The 18921-nt window shown below is 45.8% G+C and overlaps 2 protein-coding genes across 3 annotated transcripts in view; one reads left to right on the top strand and one right to left on the bottom strand.

The window, feature by feature from the left end:
• efr3bb (EFR3 homolog Bb) overlaps positions 1 to 17059 on the top strand; it is a 34754-nt gene extending 17695 nt beyond the window's left edge. For both annotated transcript variants that reach the window (XM_084484164.1, XM_084484163.1), the window contains 16 exons: positions 493 to 571; positions 1048 to 1183; positions 1870 to 2031; positions 4280 to 4391; positions 4637 to 4688; positions 5356 to 5528; positions 5878 to 5953; positions 7538 to 7699; positions 8242 to 8373; positions 8469 to 8536; positions 8842 to 8969; positions 9153 to 9244; positions 11208 to 11256; positions 11496 to 11602; positions 14251 to 14300; positions 14420 to 17059. In XM_084484164.1, the coding sequence (XP_084340290.1) occupies positions 493 to 571; positions 1048 to 1183; positions 1870 to 2031; positions 4280 to 4391; positions 4637 to 4688; positions 5356 to 5528; positions 5878 to 5953; positions 7538 to 7699; positions 8242 to 8373; positions 8469 to 8536; positions 8842 to 8969; positions 9153 to 9244; positions 11208 to 11256; positions 11496 to 11602; positions 14251 to 14300; positions 14420 to 14525 (1684 nt within the window). In that variant the 3' untranslated portion in view covers positions 14526 to 17059. The remainder of the gene's footprint in view (positions 1 to 492; positions 572 to 1047; positions 1184 to 1869; positions 2032 to 4279; positions 4392 to 4636; positions 4689 to 5355; positions 5529 to 5877; positions 5954 to 7537; positions 7700 to 8241; positions 8374 to 8468; positions 8537 to 8841; positions 8970 to 9152; positions 9245 to 11207; positions 11257 to 11495; positions 11603 to 14250; positions 14301 to 14419) is intronic.
• Positions 17060 to 18058: 999 nt separating this feature from the next.
• LOC311363662 (pro-opiomelanocortin-like) lies at positions 18059 to 18921 on the bottom strand (the record flags this gene model as incomplete). Its single annotated transcript, XM_084483620.1, has 2 exons — positions 18059 to 18625; positions 18805 to 18921. 2 exons carry the CDS (start codon positions 18919 to 18921, stop codon positions 18059 to 18061), a joined length of 684 nt encoding a protein of 227 aa, XP_084339746.1.

Raw genomic sequence — 18921 nt, 5'->3', positions numbered from 1 at the left:
AATTATTCATTGCGCACAGAAAGACAGTTCCAGGCTCTGTAGTTGAGGAGCAGGCAGCTTCCCTTAACAAGGCCTGAGTCAGCTCCTATTGGTGTTTTCAACCTTATAGCTCCGCCTCCGTTGAGTTAATTCTCTGTGGACTTGCTGATATTTTTTCGCCTCGTCATCTCTTTCACGCTCAGCGTTTATCACAGGCTTTACCAAACAAATGAAATGTTCCCCTATATGCATTTCCATTACACTACTGCTGCTGTTTTTTGTTTTTTCTGTTACAGTGTACAAGTCAAAATTCTAAGTTAGGCTATAGGCAAGCTAGCAACCATTCTGTGTCGGAAGTTCACTGTTAGCTTGCGGAAGTGCATCGAGCACGGTGGCCTTATATGGGCTGTGACTTCCTAGTTACTGGCTGGTTCCATGCCCGCCGTCAGTGCCACCGCCACTGTGTAATTACCTCCACCGCACTCCCTTCTGAATACTCCTTTATCTCTCCAGGCACTTGGATAACCACTCATTGTGGGAGGGCAAGACATTTGCCGTGCGCTGCTTCAAGATCATCATGTACTCCATCCAGGTAAGACTCTCATCCCCTGACACCTCACAGTTGGTGCTCTGTCTAGGCATCTTCCGTCGGTTCCCTCTTTGTCTTGTTGCCTCTTTTCCTTTGTGCAACTCCTACGGCTTGTCTTTTCGGTCTATTTATATATGCAAGTCTATTATCACCACCCTCCTGTTCCTTTTGTCGTCCTCACTTCCTCGTCAGGTTGTTGTTTTTTTATTTCGAGCTTTATTTGTAAAGATGCAATGTGTCGTCTCATGCAAGCGATCCTCGTGAAGCCTTTGAAAAGTTGTTATTTGTTCTGTTTTATTGTTTCCTTGCACCCAGAGTGGTTGTGAATATCAAAGCTACGTCTGCTAGGCTTCATTTCAGTGCTCTTGAAATAGCCCAGACACAATCTGCGACTTCCCTTCAAAGTGCTTCACTGCTTTTCTCTGCTAGCTCGTCATCCACTGCCACTCACGCCTCTCCGTCTGTCTGTCCCCCTCCAGTCCCAGCACTCTCACCTGGTCATCCAGCAGCTCCTGGGCCACCTGGACGCCAACAGCAAGTCTTCCGCCACAGTGCGAGCTGGCATCGTGGAGGTGCTGCTGGAGGCGGCCGCCATCGCAGCCAGTGGCTCAGTGGGTGAGTACACACTCACGCACACACCTGTGTGTGTGTGTGTGTGTACACACACACACACACACACACTCACTCACTCACTCACTCACTCACTCACTCACTCACTCACTCACTCACTCACTCACTCACTCACTCACTCACTCACTCACTCACTCGTACATGTACACACACACACGTACATGTACACACAGATGCACACATGTGTGGACACGCACGCACATCTACACACAAGTAAACACACGTGCACACTCGATCACACACATAAAATCACACATCCATGTTGCACGGACACCCACACGTCTCGCAGATGGTCAGTGTTTCATCACAGATTCCCTGGCATCGTGACGTGTTGTTTATCTGTATACTGGACTTTTTTATATACATTTATTGATTTGTGCCAAGGTATCCGCCACGTTCTTGGGTTTTGCCTAAATTCTCAAAGATGCACTAAATTCAACAATGCATCAAACATCGGTTATAGAACATAGCTTTAGGGATCACCTTCTGTAAACACGAGCATGGGTCATTTTATGGAAAATAAATTACTGTTCCAAGACCTTATGACCAGCACCCTATAAAGCATACTGGCCACATGCATTTCCCCATTTCGGCCACAGTGCTGTGCTGTTTGTCCGTTTTAACTTTTTGTGTTTGTGTGTGTGTGTGTGTGTGTGTGTGTGCGCGCCCAGGCCCCACAGTACTGGAGGTGTTCAACACCTTGCTGCGTCAGCTGCGCCTGAGCGTGGACTTTGAGCTGACCGGCTCATACGACCCGGGCAGCAGCATGGGCACCAAGATCATCAAGACCCACGGAGAGAGACAGCTGCAGGAGGCCGTCATCAGAACCATCGGTTAGAGTGTGTGTGTGTGTGGGGGGGTGTGTGAGAGGCTTTCATTGCAGCAGTTCTTAGATAGATGTAAAGCCATTCATATTAGGTGTTAATATCAATACAAATAACCTTAGTTGCTAATTCGACATACACCATTCCCTCTCCACTCATCGTTAATCTATAGACATCTCTCCCATCTCAACCTCAGTCTAACACCAACCTTCCAGGAGCTTCTGTGAGCTGTCCGTTCCCTTGATGAGCCAGTGAACCCATAACAGTTTTTTTGATTTTTTTTTTTCTTTGTTGACAACTTTGGTTGTCAACAAAGTAATCTATGCCATTTCATCAACGTTACTGAAAAGTCTGTAATGTAGAAAACAGGAGTGAAATTCTTTTGGCAGAGACTGGGTAAATCTTTCACGTCCCATCGAATCGCAATAGTAGGGGCATATCACTCCTTCCGGTTGCTGGCGGGTCCTGTGAGAGCTCAAAGAGAGCTCTTATGAGATGTCCTCAGGTTTTGCTGTCCCAACAAATGTGTTGACATCCTCCGCCAGCTCCACGATGGATGAGTCATTCCTTGTACACTGAGGGATAAGGCAAGGATGCCTGCCAGCCCCAAACACCACGTCCTGGAGCCACAGTATGCAGCATGGTTCGGAAGACCACTCTTCCAGCCCATGTTCCAGGATACCTTCAGACCATCCTCGCTGTGGCGGTGGGAACGTTTAGCAGACTCGGCTGACTGTCAACCCTACCAAGACAGAAGTGTTCTGCCAATGGAGTACCAGCCTCCCACCCACTTTACCTACTGCTCAGTGTTGGTGATGAACACCTGTCAGTAGTCTTTCTGTCAGCCCTCTTTCCAGTACCCGGGAGCATTGTCTCTGAGGATAGTGGCATTGAGAACAACATGAGAGCCGCATTAATCAGGCATCCACTGCCTTTGGGAGACTTTGGCTTTCAGAAGAACAACCTTCATCCTGCCACAAAGAAAATGGTAAACTGGCTTTTCTAAGCAGTGGCCACTCAAAGCGCTTTACAAAAATTGCCTGACATTCACCCATTCATACACACATTCACACACAGACGGCGATGTCAACCATGCAAGGTGACAGCCAGCTCGTGGGGATTAGTAAGGGTCAAGTGTTTTGCTCAGGAACACCTCAGGGATTTAACTAGCAACCTTCTGGTTACAAGTCAACCCGCTCTACCTCCTGAGCCACTGCCGCACTAAGGTCCCCATATCTGCAAAGCAATCTCTGAGCGCCCTCCTTAATAGCTGTGGGGGCTTGGCACCTATAGCTGTCACAAATAAGTCCTTTAGGCCTTTCCACATAAGCTTCCTCCAGCACATCCCGGGAATCATCCAGCGTGTGGCTCACACTGAACCACATGCCGAGGACAGCTGCAGAAGTATTGAGGCCGTGACCACCCAGCAGAGGCTGGGGCACGTGACCAGGACCCCCCCCCCCCATGTGGGCCACCGTGCGGAGGAGTCTTATGAGGCCAGCCTCGTCACGCTCCAATGCTCCGTCGGAGGGCTGCAGAACGTACACCGGCAGTTCTAATGGGGGGGGGGAATGGCTCAGCCCGGCCCCGTTGCCACCCGAAATATGGAGTTTACTTCTTTATATACTTTACATTCTTTATATTACATATAGACTTATAATGCCACATCCAATCAATGTTCTTGCCCAATTCAGGGTTCCAAAAATTCTAGCAGCCTGTCTGAGAGCACCTTTCTGACGTCAATAATTACAATGTTCTTTGCATAAGGATGTATCCTATGCCTGCCAAGTACAACTTTATTCAAACCTGTAAAAATAGTTGGATAAGCATTTCCATAGATGAAATGTTCCAGACCAGCGACTGGGGCCGTATCCCTTGGCGACAGCTGTGTAGGGAGTGTGTTTGCATGCTGGAGCTTGTGGTCAACCAGAAGACCGCAGAAGAGAGCCAGCAGAAAACAGCCGTGGTTGTCATGACCACCGCCACACAAACTTAGAGAGAGAGAGAGAGAGAGAGAGAGAGAGAGAGAGAGAGAGAGAGAGAGAGAGAGAGAGAGAGAGAGAGAGAGAGAGAGAGAGAGAGAGAGAGAGAGAGAGAGAGAGAGAGAGAGAGAGAGAGAGAGAGAGAGAGAGAGAGAGCCAGCCACTGGCCTGTGAAGGAGTCCCTGTCCTTTAGAAGAACACGGTAGAAAGGGAGATGTTGTATGTGACCTTGGGGCTACTGTAATCATTCATTGTTTCTGTCTCTCTCTCTGCAGGGTCGTTTGCCAACACGCTGCCGACCTACCAGCGGTCAGAGGTCATGCTCTTCATCATGGGCAAGATCCCTGTGCCTGGTGTCCACCCAGCACTGTCCTCCTCATGCTCTGGGTGAGAAACACGCACACCTGCACACACACACACACTATGAGATATTCTGCAGTGAAATATATATTAACATATTATGATCATTTGAAAATTCTTGTTGTGCTGTTCATACTTCTGCCACATTTGTATTTACAACACTTAGAAGGCCTGCCTCATTATTGATGAAAAACTGATGAAAAGAAAATGTAACACATACTACATAATATATGTGTATGTAATATAAAGCCAACTGTGCTCTGTGTCTGCAGGCCTGAAGGAACCAGGATGATCCAGATCATGCTTCTCAAGTCCCTGGTCCAGGTGAGTCTTGAGGTTCTTATGACGATGAAGCCCACATCAAAGGGTTTCTTTGAGAGGCCTTAGAGAAAACTCAGTGTAATGACAATTAGTTGACAAAACAATGACAATGCATTGCAATACATTAATTGACAATAGATAGAGCCATCATCTTTCACAGAGCCATCATCGTGGGATAGCCACAGCCATCAGTTATAACACTCATTTATGAGTTATGCTCTTTTTATATAAGGAACAGTCCCATAATTAGTGACTCTATTACAGGGCTTGATCGAAAACGTGCCTGTCGGAACGGGGTGATTATTGCCACTTTCTCAGGATCTGCTCATCCAAACAGCTTCCTACTTGACACTGCATTTCCTTTTTATCACACACAATTGCCAAGTGTGAAGTCGATTGAATGAACGGTTGTCAAGAAAACTGAATGACATACAGACAAACAGACTCCTCAAATTATAGTTTGAGTAATATTGCCTCAGCATATCCATCATCCGAGTACGGCGTCCCACTGAACTACAGATAATGACCCGCGGCATAAATTCCAGTACGTTGACGACATTATATGCAAAAACAAGCACCGAGATACAAGCACTCTATTCATCCACCACCTACCGCCTGAACCACTCCTCTCTCTCTCGCCCTCTCTCTCCCCTCCCCCATTGGGATCCAGGTGACGGCGGGCTTCCAGACCACCAACATGCTGACAGCCCTGCCCAGCTCGTTCCTGGAGCCGCTTCTCTCCTTCTCCCTCACCGAAGACCCCGAGGTCCGCCTGCTGGTGATCCACATCCTGCTCAGCCTCATTGATCGCCACGACAACCGCCCCAAGTTCTCTGCCATCAGGTGAGGGATGAGCACGATGTTGGGTGGAATGACTTGTGTGTTGTGTTGTTAATTGACGACAAAGGTGTTGTAGGCACAAAGCACATTGTTTTGATGATTTGGTTTCTCGATTGGGTCGCTGATGAACTAGAAGCATATCATTTTTATGAAGCTAAACACACACAGCATGAATGAAGCAGGGCTACATTCATGGTGGTGAACTTCCGCTCACTTCATGTAGGGCGTGCGTCTAATTGGACCCATGTCCGGAAACACTGCGTGTTTAAGATTAAAATTTTCTTTTTTTACGTATTGTGAATTTGTTATGTCATTTTAAAGTTTGTGTGTGTGTGTCTGCCCTTCTGTCCAGTATTATCTCTGATATCTCCGTGCTCAAGCTGAAGGTGGACAAGTGCTCCAGACAAGACAACTTGTTCATGAAGAAGGTAATCCCACTGCAATTCTCTAATACTGTCAAATAAACTCTGTGAACAATAGAGGGAATCCTTTATGGATTTTAGTGATGGGAATCAGAAGGGACCTCACCAATTAACAAAAATTGTTTGAGTGCAGATTTTTGCAAATCAGTAAGAATTTAGATTCGGTAAATATTGCGATACCAGAAAGAAATGTGTCTGAAAATCCACATAACAATGTGAGATAGAGAAAAGATAAGAGAAAATACATTTCAAAGTAAAACCAAGGACAGGAAAAATCGAAATGTACAACTTAGAAAAGGCTCTTCGATTTAAAGTATGTTTTAAGAAGGGGCTTAAAGGATCACTGATCACATTCCAGAGCCGCGGGTCTGACTGCAAACCCTCTGTCTTTATTTTTTTGGCTAGGACACTGGAACAGACAAAATACCTCTGCCTGTGGATATGGGCATATGCTCAGTGTGTTTATGGTACTCAGAGGCCAGGGACGTAGCAGGGAGACAGGCCATGAAGGGCCTCAAAAGTAATCAGTCAAATCTGTAAATCATTTTAAAGAGGTTACAACAGGAGGGAAGTGACCACAGCGCTTTGTTCTGGTTATAAGGCTGGCCGCTGAGTTCTTTACAATCTTGAGTCAATCAGTCATTTTGGGCTAGTTAGTAGGCTGTTGCAGTCATCCAATCCAGGTGTGAAGAGATGAAGGCGTGTAAAAGGAACTTACAATAGGTTGTATTATTTTTATATTTCTATGAGGATAAAAGCATGATTGTGGAAGCTTTGTGTTGTGATGTTCAAAACTAATTTAGGGTCAAACCAGACGCCAAGATCCCTTGTATTGGACTTGATATGATGTGCTGGGAGCCAATGACAAGGATCTCTGTTTCATTTGAGTTCAGCTGAAGAAATGTTTTTGACTTCTACTTTGACATCAAAAAGGCATTTAATGAACTATGCATTCCAGGGTCTGTGCGGCCAACAGGCAGATACATCGTCGTATCATCAGCATAAAATGCAAAGCGGCATGTGTATTTTGTTTTCTTTATGCATGGGGCCAAAGGGTATGCATGTGTAAAGAAAAGAAAATGGACCCAAAAACGACCCTTGAGGCACACCCTTTTTAAATGAGTGGCATGTGGCTCAGGAGGTAGAGTGGGTTGGCAGAAGGTTATCAGAAGGTTGCTAGTTTGATCCCCGGCTCCTCCGGCTTCGAGTGTCCAGGTGTCCCTGATCCCTGAGGAAGACACCTCACCCTAACTGCTCCCGACGAGCCGACTTCGCTTTGCACGGTGGACACCGCCGTCGGTGTATGAAAGTGTGCATGAATGGATGAATGTTAGGCAATATTGTAAAGTGCTTTGAGTTGCCACTGGTTAAAAAAACACTATATAAATGCAGTCCATTTTCCATTGAAAGATGCTTTAATAAGATGTTATCAATCTTATCAACAGCTGCACCAAGGCCCAGGAGTACAAGGACTGAACACATGACAATGGTCCACCAACCTGCCCGCTGATATTCACCGCCACATGTCCACTTGGTCCGGTTTCTTCGTCTCTGAAAATCTCCGTTCTCCTTCCCCCCCCCCCCCTGCAGCACGGCCAGCAGCTCTACCGCCACATCTACCTGGGCTGCAAGGAGCAGAGCAGCGGGCGGCAGCACTACGAGAACCTCTACAACCTGCTGGCTCTGCTCAGCATGGAGCTGGCCAATGAGGAGGTGGTGGTGGACCTCATCCGGCTGGCGCTCGCCCTGCAGGTAAGCGGGCTCCCGTGTGGATAGATAAGAGTACACCGGGGTAGAGCACAGCCTGGGATCCGGTGTGAGTATAGCGTGCCTCTTAAAGCCTCTGATAAGGGAAATCCGTGTGTTCGTTTGAGGCCTGTGATTTAGGGCCGTTTATGTATCTATTAGTATTCAATCAATTCAAATGAGTTAATATTGTTTCAAATGCGAACGGTTCATCGATTTTACGGGAGTTGGCTGAACTGTTTCTCCGTATTAATGTAAATATTATTGTTCTTTTTTTATTTTTACTCTTTTATGTGGACACTATTTGTAGTTGATGACGTTCCGCTAATAATAAGCTGTGATAAAAGGCAAAAGTGTGCCCAAATGTCTTTTAGCAAATTAACAAAAAAGCAAGAAGGAAAACATGCAACCAGAGTCATGTACAATCTTTTAAGCTGCAACAGTATTTTATACTGTGTGTGTGTGTGTGTGTGTGTGTGTGTGTGTGTGTGTGTGTGTGTGTGTGTGTGTGTGTGTGTGTGTGTGTGTGTGTGTGTGTGTGTGTGTAGGACCTGGCACTGTCCACGGAGGAGTCAATGCCTGTGTTCAACCGCTGTGCTATCCACGCGCTCGCTGGCGCGTACCTCAACCTCATCTGTCAGCTGACCACAGTACCGGCCTTCTGCCAGCACATACATGAGGTCAGAACTCCCCCCCCCTGTATAAGCGTTTCTGTGTTTGACTGCAGGCAACCACATGCAACTTCCTAAACAGCTGTGTTCACTTACCCCCCCAGGTAATTGAGGTGAGACAGAAAGAAGCCCCCTTCCTTTTGCCGGAGGACATCTTCATAGAAGGGCCCAAGTATGTGCCTTCCACTGCTTTATCACCTGTTATATTCATTGTGTTAACATCTGGGTTCCAAGGGGAACGCTCAGTTCTGGTCTGGATATCCTGGCCTCATCATCATGATGGAGTCAAATCTGTTGAGGTTTAGCAAACGTTTGGTTTGTGAATTTGTCCAATCTGTCTACTGCAATTTTACATTTCTTTCACATTTCCATTCTTTCTTTGGGTACAAAACAAGCGATAGACAAATCCATACTCTTTAACTCGCTTTTTGGTCTGACGTTGATTCTGATGTCCTTTTTAATCCCCCTCGCCTTCAGGCTTCCTCCCTCTCTGGAGAAGGTGGAAGGGGAGGTGCTCTTCCTCCAGTCCAAGATCACGGAGGTCCTGGGAGGCAGCGGCTACAACATAGACCGGCTGGCCACGCCATACATCCCCCAGTACACCGGTAAGCAGACCTGGGCACCGTCCACCCATTATAAACCACACTCACATGGTCCAGTGGTTGGAGACAGAATGTGGATTGGGGGGCCGTCTTTCGGTGCAAAGAACTGCCATTTGCCTGACATATGGCCATATGGCCCTTCCATAGTGCATCTATAAAGACGGATCATGTTCTGTTTGTTCCCAGATGAGGATCGCCTCTCCAAGAGGAAGAGCATCGGAGACAACATCTCCCTCCCACCAGAAGACGAGTCCCGGAACAGCCCTGAGAAAGAGGAGGTGAACTCACTCACACTCACTCATTCACCCATTCAAGCACACACACACACACACACAGAAATAACTCCCACTTACTTAATTTAGAAGTCTGCTCTGAGGATTTCTTTGTTGTCTTTAGGTTCCATTTGGCTGCCAGTGTGCCAAGCAGTGAGAAGGGCAATGGTATATATTACCGAATAATGTGGAGGCATAGAGTGTGGCGGAAAGGTTCTGGGTTGAAACCCCAATGTAAATAATCTTGTGTATAGGCCAGAGCACTTCACTTCTTCGTGTGTGTGTGTGTGTGTGTGTGTGTGTGTGTGTGTGTGTGTATACACACACACACACACACACACACACACACACACACACACACACACACACACATGTGGAGGCATAGAGTGTGGAGGCATAGAGTGTGGCGGAAAGGTTCTGTGTGTGTGTGTGTGTGTGTGTGTGTGTGTGTATACACACACACACACACACACACACACACACACACACACACACACACACACACACACACACACACACACACACACACACACACACACACACACACACACACAGAGAACCTTTCCGCCACACTCTATGCCTCCACATTATTCGGTAATATATAACACATCACTTTCCCATAGACAAGCTTTATGTGCAAATGTATGGTGTAAATATTTTTTGACTTTCATCCAAGGACGCATTTTGCCCTCACTCACTTGATGGGGCTTAAAACTTTACTATTTAAACAGGGAACTTAAATTCTTAAATAATTAAACAAAATTTAATTGTGGCACTCGAGTGCTTGAAGAGTGTTAAAGCCCCACTAGCGAAGGCTAAGTTATGCTATGTTATATGCTATGTTATAACACCGTTAGCATCTCTGGGCGCCTCCAGGCTCGGGTATATCCCCAGCAAAGAGCCATTCGCTCACACATAGTCCGGGGGGAAGCTCAATGTACACATCACAGACAATTGTTGAGGTTGACCGCGCCCTCAGTTTGTTTTTCCAACCCAAAACATCTGACTGAGCATATAATTCACTGGGCATGTCACTGTTGAAGTGATTCCATCTTGGTGCATCGCTGCAGCAGAAAGCGAGAGGCTCATTCATGAGGACGCTCGTCGTCAATGACTTCCAGCTCGCCATGCATCTCTGGCATGGCAGTATGGGATGCATGGCAGTATGGGATGCATGGCAGTATGGGATGCATGGCAGTATGGGATGCATGGCAGTATGGGATGCATGGCTGTATGGGATGCATGGCAGTATGGGATGCATGGCAGTATGTGATGCATGGCAGTATGGGATGCATGGATGTATGGGATGCATGGCAGTATGGGATGCATGGCAGTATGGGATGCATGGCAGTATGGGATGCATGGCAGTATGTGATGTATAGCTTTTCAGCAGGGGCGTCCCATACACCCTTAGGGGAGTTACAGCTGAGCCATTTTCATGTGTGTGTGCGCTATTTTCATATTTAATTTGAGGGTAATTCTTTCAGGAGTTTTTTTGTACGTGGCCTACCAATACTGCCAATACGGTGTTGCCTTTGCTAGCTCATAATCGTGCAGCTCGATTCAAACACAATGCAATTAATAACAAGAAAACGGTTATAGGCTGAGAGTTCGAGGAAGGAGGGGGAAGTGTGTTCCCCATTGTGAGCACCCACACCTACCTTTGGAAACATTTTCTGAAGCTAGTACCGTATCCTCTCGCCATTCGTGCCCCTGCATCGAAACCTCGAAGTGTGAAAGACAGCGACTTGAGTTCTGGGCGGAGTAGAATATTCACAAACTGGTTTGTGAGACTTGAGACAGCAAAATGGCAGTTTGCGGATGAGGCGGGGTTATGATAAGTGGGTGTGCATTCTATGACACATCCATGTTTTGGAGACATATGTTTTTTTGAAATTGTTTGCCTGTTATGATTTTGAATGCTATACGACATACCCTCGTAAAATCTCTCTCTCTCCCCCAAACACAGCGGACACCAGCTGAGGAGATCACGTTTGAAACGCTCAAAAACGCCATTGGTATGTTTACTCAAATTGTGTTGGCTGTTTTTTCAAGTGTTTCATGATTGAAGTTAATGAAGTTATAAATGCTTTTTTGTGAGTATTAAATGGAGTCTAATGTGTGTGTGTGTGTGTGTGTGTGTGTGTGTGTGTGTGTGTGTGTGTGTGTGTGTGTGTGTGTGTGTGTGTGTGTGTGTGTGTGTGTGTGTGTGTGTGTGTGTGTGTGTGTGTGTGTGTGTGTGTGCCCGCCCTCCCAGTGGACAGCGTGGGTATGGAGGAGCAGGAACGGGAGCGTAGGCGACAGGTGGTCGAGAAGTTCCAGAAGGCCCCGTTCGAGGAGATAGCTGCCCACTGTGGCGCCAGGGTACATTAAACATATCATTAAAACGGCAGTCTTGAATGGTATTATCACAGCCTGCATGCACCTCCCTCCCCAGTAACTATCCCCTTTCCAGCGATTTGCGGGGGCACGTCACTCAGGGGCGATAAACGTGACTGGGAGTGAATCTGAGTGGTTGACGTCATGCCGTTTATATGTGATTTTGTGGCCCCTGTGGGTGAAGTGGTGCCTAGCATTTAGCTAAGCACCACCGTGACATCATTGATTGAGCTATGAGAACCAAATTCGGCCGACTTCTTAAATGGGATGTCCTCTCTCCAGAATATTCCAGACTTTTGAAACTAGATATGAAGTGGAAAATATTTGCTAATTTACACATTTGGATTTCAGCCACTGCAACTTAATAAAACACATGCAAATAGACAAAGCACAAGAAAATGAATAAAACATTGCCAAATGCGCAGCAAAGGACAATGAAAGTGTTTCCAGACTTAAAAGTGATGCACACGTCCGGACATAATATCTGAATTATACAATCACAATGTAAAAATTAATAACATCGTGATTGACTCACAAACCGTGGCCAATAACAAGCGTACCCAGACCGGTTCATCAATTTTAAGCATCCATTGGAAATTCTTCCATTATTGTGTGGTTTAATAGCTGCCCTTTTCTTTTTTGTTGTCTGAATTTTACGGCACCTTTTCTAAATCCTGCTCAAATGTTGTCAAATAGATATTTTCTTAATTTGGTTGTGTTAGGTGTATATGCATGTTGTTTTTTAAGGTGCAGTGTGTTGCCATCAAATTGATGAATACATTTTCTTCACTTGCTTGTGTTTTGTCTATTTGCATGTGTTTTATAAGACCTATATACCAAGCTTCATGCGTTTTCCTTTATAAGGGCAGCGGGGCATTTTGTCTGACTTTTGACAGTAGAGTTCAGGGCCCCGTTTGAAGACCTGCTTTACAGGGGTACATATATGTCGGTCTCATTTTGAATCTTGGAATGAGGTATGCGTTTTAAAGAATAAAATAAAAACTATAATAACAACAGGGCTGATAGCGTTCCGGCGCCACGCCGGAATTCCGGTGTACCGTGTCTGCGAAAAAACAAAAAAAACAGGTTCGAGTTCGCGTGGTCTGACACTTCCCAAGATCGGAGAGGCGCTTTCACTCTAACCACACCAGTAGGCCTACTTAATCAGAAATAGGGTAGGGGCTAGTCTTGTTTTTTGACCAGTCATATCGATCCAGATTCAGCAGTCACTCCACGTGCAAATGTGTTTTGTGTTTACCATCAGTGTTAGGTAACGCTGTTATTTTTTCAGTTACGGGGTAATCTAACTAATAACTGTTTCCGTCGTTACAACGCCGTTATTGTTACTGAACATTAAATGCGGTGCGTTACTATGAATTGATTGAAACTGCGTAATCCGAACGCACCCCTGGCTCCACACACAAACTGCTAGTGAGGAGACCGGGTGGGTTAACAACGAGATAAGCGATTATGATTGGCTAAGGCAGAGTCATGTTTCATGGTAGCCAATCGGAGCCAGATTCGAAGAAGCAGCAGAGATGTCGAGTCCGGAGCAATCCGATGAAAAGTCAAAATTCAGTTAGCGGAGGATAAACCCGCCCTTACGCATCTGTCTGTCTCGAGGCAGCATGCAAGCTATCTTATAATATCTTATCTTTAGTAAGCTATATTTTTTAGTTTTCTATTAAATAGTATTCTCTTAATAGCAAATTGTTTTGAATAAACAACTTTAGGGTTGTAGTATGATATACTTTTTGTTGCACTGTACTGTTTCAAAATTTATTTAAAACAAATGGTGCATATTTTGCAGAAAAATGAATGTCACATTGTTCATGCCCTTTAGTCAATGGTTAGGCTACTAATCAATTTCTAGTTTACTTTGGAGTATTATAATTGCCACCTACTGACCTTTCTTGGTATGGCTGTAGTATCTGTAGTCTCAGTATGCTATACAAGCAATAAGTATGCAGGTAAGTGACTAGTTAAAAGGAGGGATGGATTACTGAACAGGCCTACCAGGCCCAGGGTCCCAAGAGCTCTGGTGCTCTACGCAAAGATGCTACTGTAATATAGGCTTATATTTGGTTTGTTCATCTCATGTCTGAATGTTGTCAATTTATTTCCACAAAATTCACCAGAATCTATAATTTAAGGGACTATTTATCCAAATTTTCTTCCAGGGGAGCATACCCCTGGATCCCGCTTGACAATTATGTTGATCAGGGCATATATCTTGGCTTAGAGGCCCACTTACCTCCCAAGGCAAAAAGTTCAGGCTCATGATTTTTTTCTACTATCACCCCTGTAACAAGAATCTCTACAATAACAATGGGGTGTTTCACTGTGAATACCTAACAAAGTATCTTGCAGGAATGCAGCCATCCCTTTTTCTGAAAATGTTTTGTTAATGTGGTCCAAGTCTACACACCACAACGATTTAATTCGATCAAACCCAAATAACCTGGGTGCATGCATTGAATTCACTAGACACTTGCTACAGTCATAATTTACAAGTCACTCATCACAAAAGTGATGGCTACAGCAGAAAAAGGGTTGCATCGTGAAGAAAGTGCTTTGTTTTTGTAAATGTTTATTTTATTCTCACAAAACATCTTGTGGTTTTCCCCACCCAGGCCACATTACTGCAGAGCAAGCTGAACCAGATATTTGAGATCACCATCAGGTACAGATACAGCGCTCGGAAATTCAAAATGACATACCTCCTGTAGTGGTTACATTCCACTGTTAAGTCACTTATTTGGAAACGCTTAATGGTTTTTTTTCCTTCCTCCCCCATCCCAGACCGCCGCCCAGCCCGTCGGGAACCATCTCGTCAGGCTACGGCCAGACCCAGAGCCGCTCCGTGCCCGTCTATGAGATGAAGTTCCCAGACCTCTGCGTGTACTAGCAGGGGGATGGGGGTGGGGGAGGTGGGGTTGGGGGAGGGGGAGGGGGCGTGGGGTGTCACAGCTCTGATACGGTCATCGTGGGTGAAGCGTGGGTACCCACTTGCTGAAGTCGGGGTAGAAGAAAACGTGAAAGCTTCCTCGGTCAGTAGTAGCCTGCAATCAAACAAAGCCTGGTTGAAGGGCAGGGGGTACCCTCGAGTTGTTCGAAGCCAAACTTAATAGAGCAAGCTAACCTTTTATGATTTAGCTGCCCAATCGTCGCTTCTAGGATAATTTTTATTATTTAAGTTAATTTTTCAATTTTTTTTTCTTCGACATTGCCAAGAACCGTTGACAAATCTGCGACCGTAGATTCTTAAGTCCTTGTTCAAGTGGACCTGCTGCATGCCATGTGCGTCTTAATGTTGTCAATGACCCCGTTCACACAAGGCTGTTTTCCTTTTTCACATGGTTATCCACACGACGCCTGGCCGTTCGACCCTTGGGTGCCGTCTTACCTGGCAACAGTAAATCATAATGATCCTGAGACTTAAAGCTAGGTTGTTAAAATTTAGGGTCATTGGAGGAATGCATGGGAAACCACATTGGTTTCCGTAGTTTAAGTCTACACTGACTGTATCTTTGACCCTGATTCCAATCATCATCATCCCCATGATTTCTTTTTTTTTTAAACAAATGTATTGAAGGTTTTAATTATTTTTTACATTTTTATTTATTGGTCTGTTTTTATTCCTCTTCATTTTTCATTTTAATGTGGGGCCATTACGCCTACCTTGTTTTTATCATCATAACTGTGGTAATTAATTTGTTTTGCTTTCAACAGGTAATTAATAGTCCTTGTGTGTCCCTCTCAAAGCGAGTGTTGCTGTCTGTTGACGAATGCCGGCTGCCTGAACACTGTGGCACTTTGTCCGGTGCCAGCCACTCCACTGAGCCGCACTATACAGAAACAAACCCACGGCTTGTGGCCCCAGCAGCCTGAGTGTTGAACCCCCAAATGTTGAGCAGATTCAGAAAAACAAGCAGGACCAGGTCAATCAAACAGCCGTGGTTTCATTAAACCACACTGGCTGTACTCGCTGCGCCACACACATTTGTATATAAGCCCAGAGTTGTAAATATGCCCAGAAAGCAGATTTGTAGGAGGGTTGAGTGTGTATATACCTTTACATGTGTATATATATATATTATACTAAATAATATGCCTAATTTTCTTTCATTGCACTGATTCGGGCCATAAATAAGTTATGTTTTTTAGTACTCCTGGAACCAACCGACGCAACAGTAAAACAATAGACTAAATATGGTAGTGAGTCATGTGTCCAGGTGATGCCAGGAAACAGGACTTTGATTCGTCTGTAAAACAAAATATATATGTATCTAATCATAATTCGTCTCGACGGTCGAGGGAGAATGAGAACTTGGCCCATAACTTGCTACAATACTGGTTTATATGGCTAGTTTTATTTATTACAAATTTAAAGCCATTTCTCACACACACACACACACACACACACACACACACACACACACACACACACACACACACACACACACACACACACACACACACACACACACACACACAGGTGTATAACGGCAATAATTTGTTTTGAGCGCAACGCCATTCTCCACAAACAATGCCAGTGGGGACACTGCAGAGTGAGATGGCGGGCTACATAAGGACCCCATCTCTCCTCTGTACGACACAATACAATGCTTCTCCTACCACCACCAACCGCTCTCCTGTGTTTCTGTCACATGACCGCGTTGGGCTTGCCGAATGTAGCTGCCAATACAATCCCATCATCCTGTTCTATTGATTGTTTGGATTGTCCAGCGGCTCCCCTATGCTGCAGCCGTCCGTCACGTATTGTCTTGTGACCGTATACATATGTTTGTCCACATAAGCCGACATTGACCTGTGTACATTTTCCTGTGTGTGTGTGTGTTTGTATTATTATTACTATTATTATTATTGTTAATCGTGCTGTGTCTGTCAAGTGTTTATCATGTTTGTATGTGTGTGTGGTATTCAAGCAAATAATATTTCATGTGTCTTTTCAAACGATTACTACCCAAGACCGAACTATTCAAATACAGTTTACAGTAAAAAATTATCCCAGTTGTTGACCCTGTGTCTCGAGCAGTGTGTGCCCGTCTAAAAGTTTTTTTAGCCACACCAATATTTTGCCACATTTGTACTCTTGTTTTTACACCATCTTGTGATTTTTAAAGTGAACGCGTGTGATTCCGTCAACATGATTGTCGTGGTCACAACTGTCTACCGACTCATTCAACATTAGTTTCTGTCAACATTTACATGTCTGGTAATATGTATATGTTTACAATGTAGTGCTGTAGGTCAAGTGGACTGTGAACTTTGCACTTTACAACTGGATTATCTAGTGACACAGGCAGCTTTTATATGGAGGAAATGCCTTACCCAAGTGTCAGTCCCTAAATTGCATGCTGTCGCTGTAGCTGTGTTGTACAGTTCAATGAGCATTGTGGAAATAAACTCTTAAGTGATCATTATGTAGAGTGTGTGTGTGTGTCTCCAGCTCTGTTTTTAGGGGATTTTAAGGTTTCTTCGCACCAAACTGAAAACTTGAAATAATCAAACTTTGCATGAAAATACATTGACGTCATCGACTTGCATGGCAATGCAGTTCAAATCCCACTTTCTCGCAATTGTATTCAAGTAAAACCACCTGCAGTTCAAAGCCACGACAATGTGGTGCTCTTAAATAATTATTTGAAAGCGTATTTATTAGGCTGTTGCTTGTTAACATCGTAAGGTAATTGGCAAACTATTTGCCGTTGCCAAGAGAATACAGTTAGATAAATAATGCATTAGAAACTATTCACTATTTTTTTCAATTCATGCTTTCCAACATAAATCTATGCTCTAAATAGGAATAATATTAACTTATTTACATTGACATACATTAATGTCTCATTGTTTATTGTCATGGGTAGTTTGAGCTCTGTCTTTTAAATTATGTAAACATCTCAATACATTTGTCCTCTACAATCATCGAGCCAATCCGTGTCCCTTTTTGCCCCAATTAGAGTATGAACATTGTGTGTAGGTGATGCTTATAACAAACCGTCAACCGCCTCTTTCCAAAGAACAATGGGATTCAGTGGATGGTTTCTTAGTTACGTGGTTTGAATCACTGTTGACGTTCTCTGCCGCCCACCTGCCATAATGTTCTCCAGAGAGCCCGGGAGCCAAGGCCACCAGGGTCAGAGCAGTAGGAGGATTTTTTTCTATTACCCATGCAGCTTTTCTTTTTTTTTTTTATAACTTCCATTGGTTCAGTTTTTTTTTGTGTGTTTTTTTTCTTCCAAAAATAAGCTGAACAGCATGCGAATGGATGGATCCATGACATTTTAAAACCAGTATAAGATGAGATTCCAAGACGTGCAGGGGTTACGACCATTTCCTTCCCTCCCATCACCCCCCCCCCCCCCCCCCCCCGACACACAAGCACACACACACACACACGCCCCCCACGCTCCATATCTAATGCACGAGTTTGAAGGTGCTCCCGAAGAACCGGGACAGGGGCTTCTTCACCTCCAACGGAGTCAGCTGTCCGTCGCCGCGCTTGGGCGGGCTCCCCCAGCGGAAGTGGCTCATCCGGTACGTCCCGGGGTCCTTCACTTCCTGCGAGAGAGACTCGGGGCCGAACGTCACCCCCTGCATCGGCTGCCCCTCCAGGTCCCGCACCACCTCCTCCCCTCCCTCCTCCTTGCCCCCCCCGCCCCCCACCACCACCACCACACCCCCCGCTGGCGGCTGCCGCTCCCGTCGGGCGTAGCCGGCCTCGGCCGAGACGTCTCCCCCCTCCTCCCACGACTGCACCTTGACGGGCCGGCGTTTCCTCCTGGCCGGCTTCCCCCAGCGGAAGTGCTCCATGGCGTAGGAACGGCGGCCCTCGCTGCGGCCCCTGGCGCTGGGCCCCAGCGGCGGGTGGTCCCGGGGGCCACCCAGGGAGGACAGCAGCCGGTCCAGCAGCAGGGCGTTCTCCTTCTCGGGGGGGGAGGTGAAGACGGAGGGCTTCCCGGACGCACACAGGCTGATGCAGTCCTACGCGGGGGGGGGGGGGGAACACACTTAAACACTACACTTACACTAAAATAAAAAAAATATATGGACATCAAGTCCTCGATTTTTGGGGTTTTATGTGGTGGTGGTGGTGAAGAAATGTAAACCTGGGTACAGAGGACCACGGATCAGGAGGAGGGACCAGGACCAGTAGAACCTACCAGGAGCTGGTCCTTGGTACGGAGGTCACTGCAGACGGAGCTCTGCCAACAGAGGGCCCCGGCCGCTGGGAAGCACGTGCACGCCGTAAACACCACCATCAGCCAGGACGCCTGCAT

This window comes from Micromesistius poutassou (assembly GCF_964030765.1).
Source record: "Micromesistius poutassou genome assembly, chromosome: 19".
NCBI classification, from domain to species: domain Eukaryota; kingdom Metazoa; phylum Chordata; class Actinopteri; order Gadiformes; family Gadidae; genus Micromesistius; species Micromesistius poutassou.
Note: the sequence above shows the minus strand (reverse complement) of the source record. Positions and strands in the feature narration are given on the sequence as shown.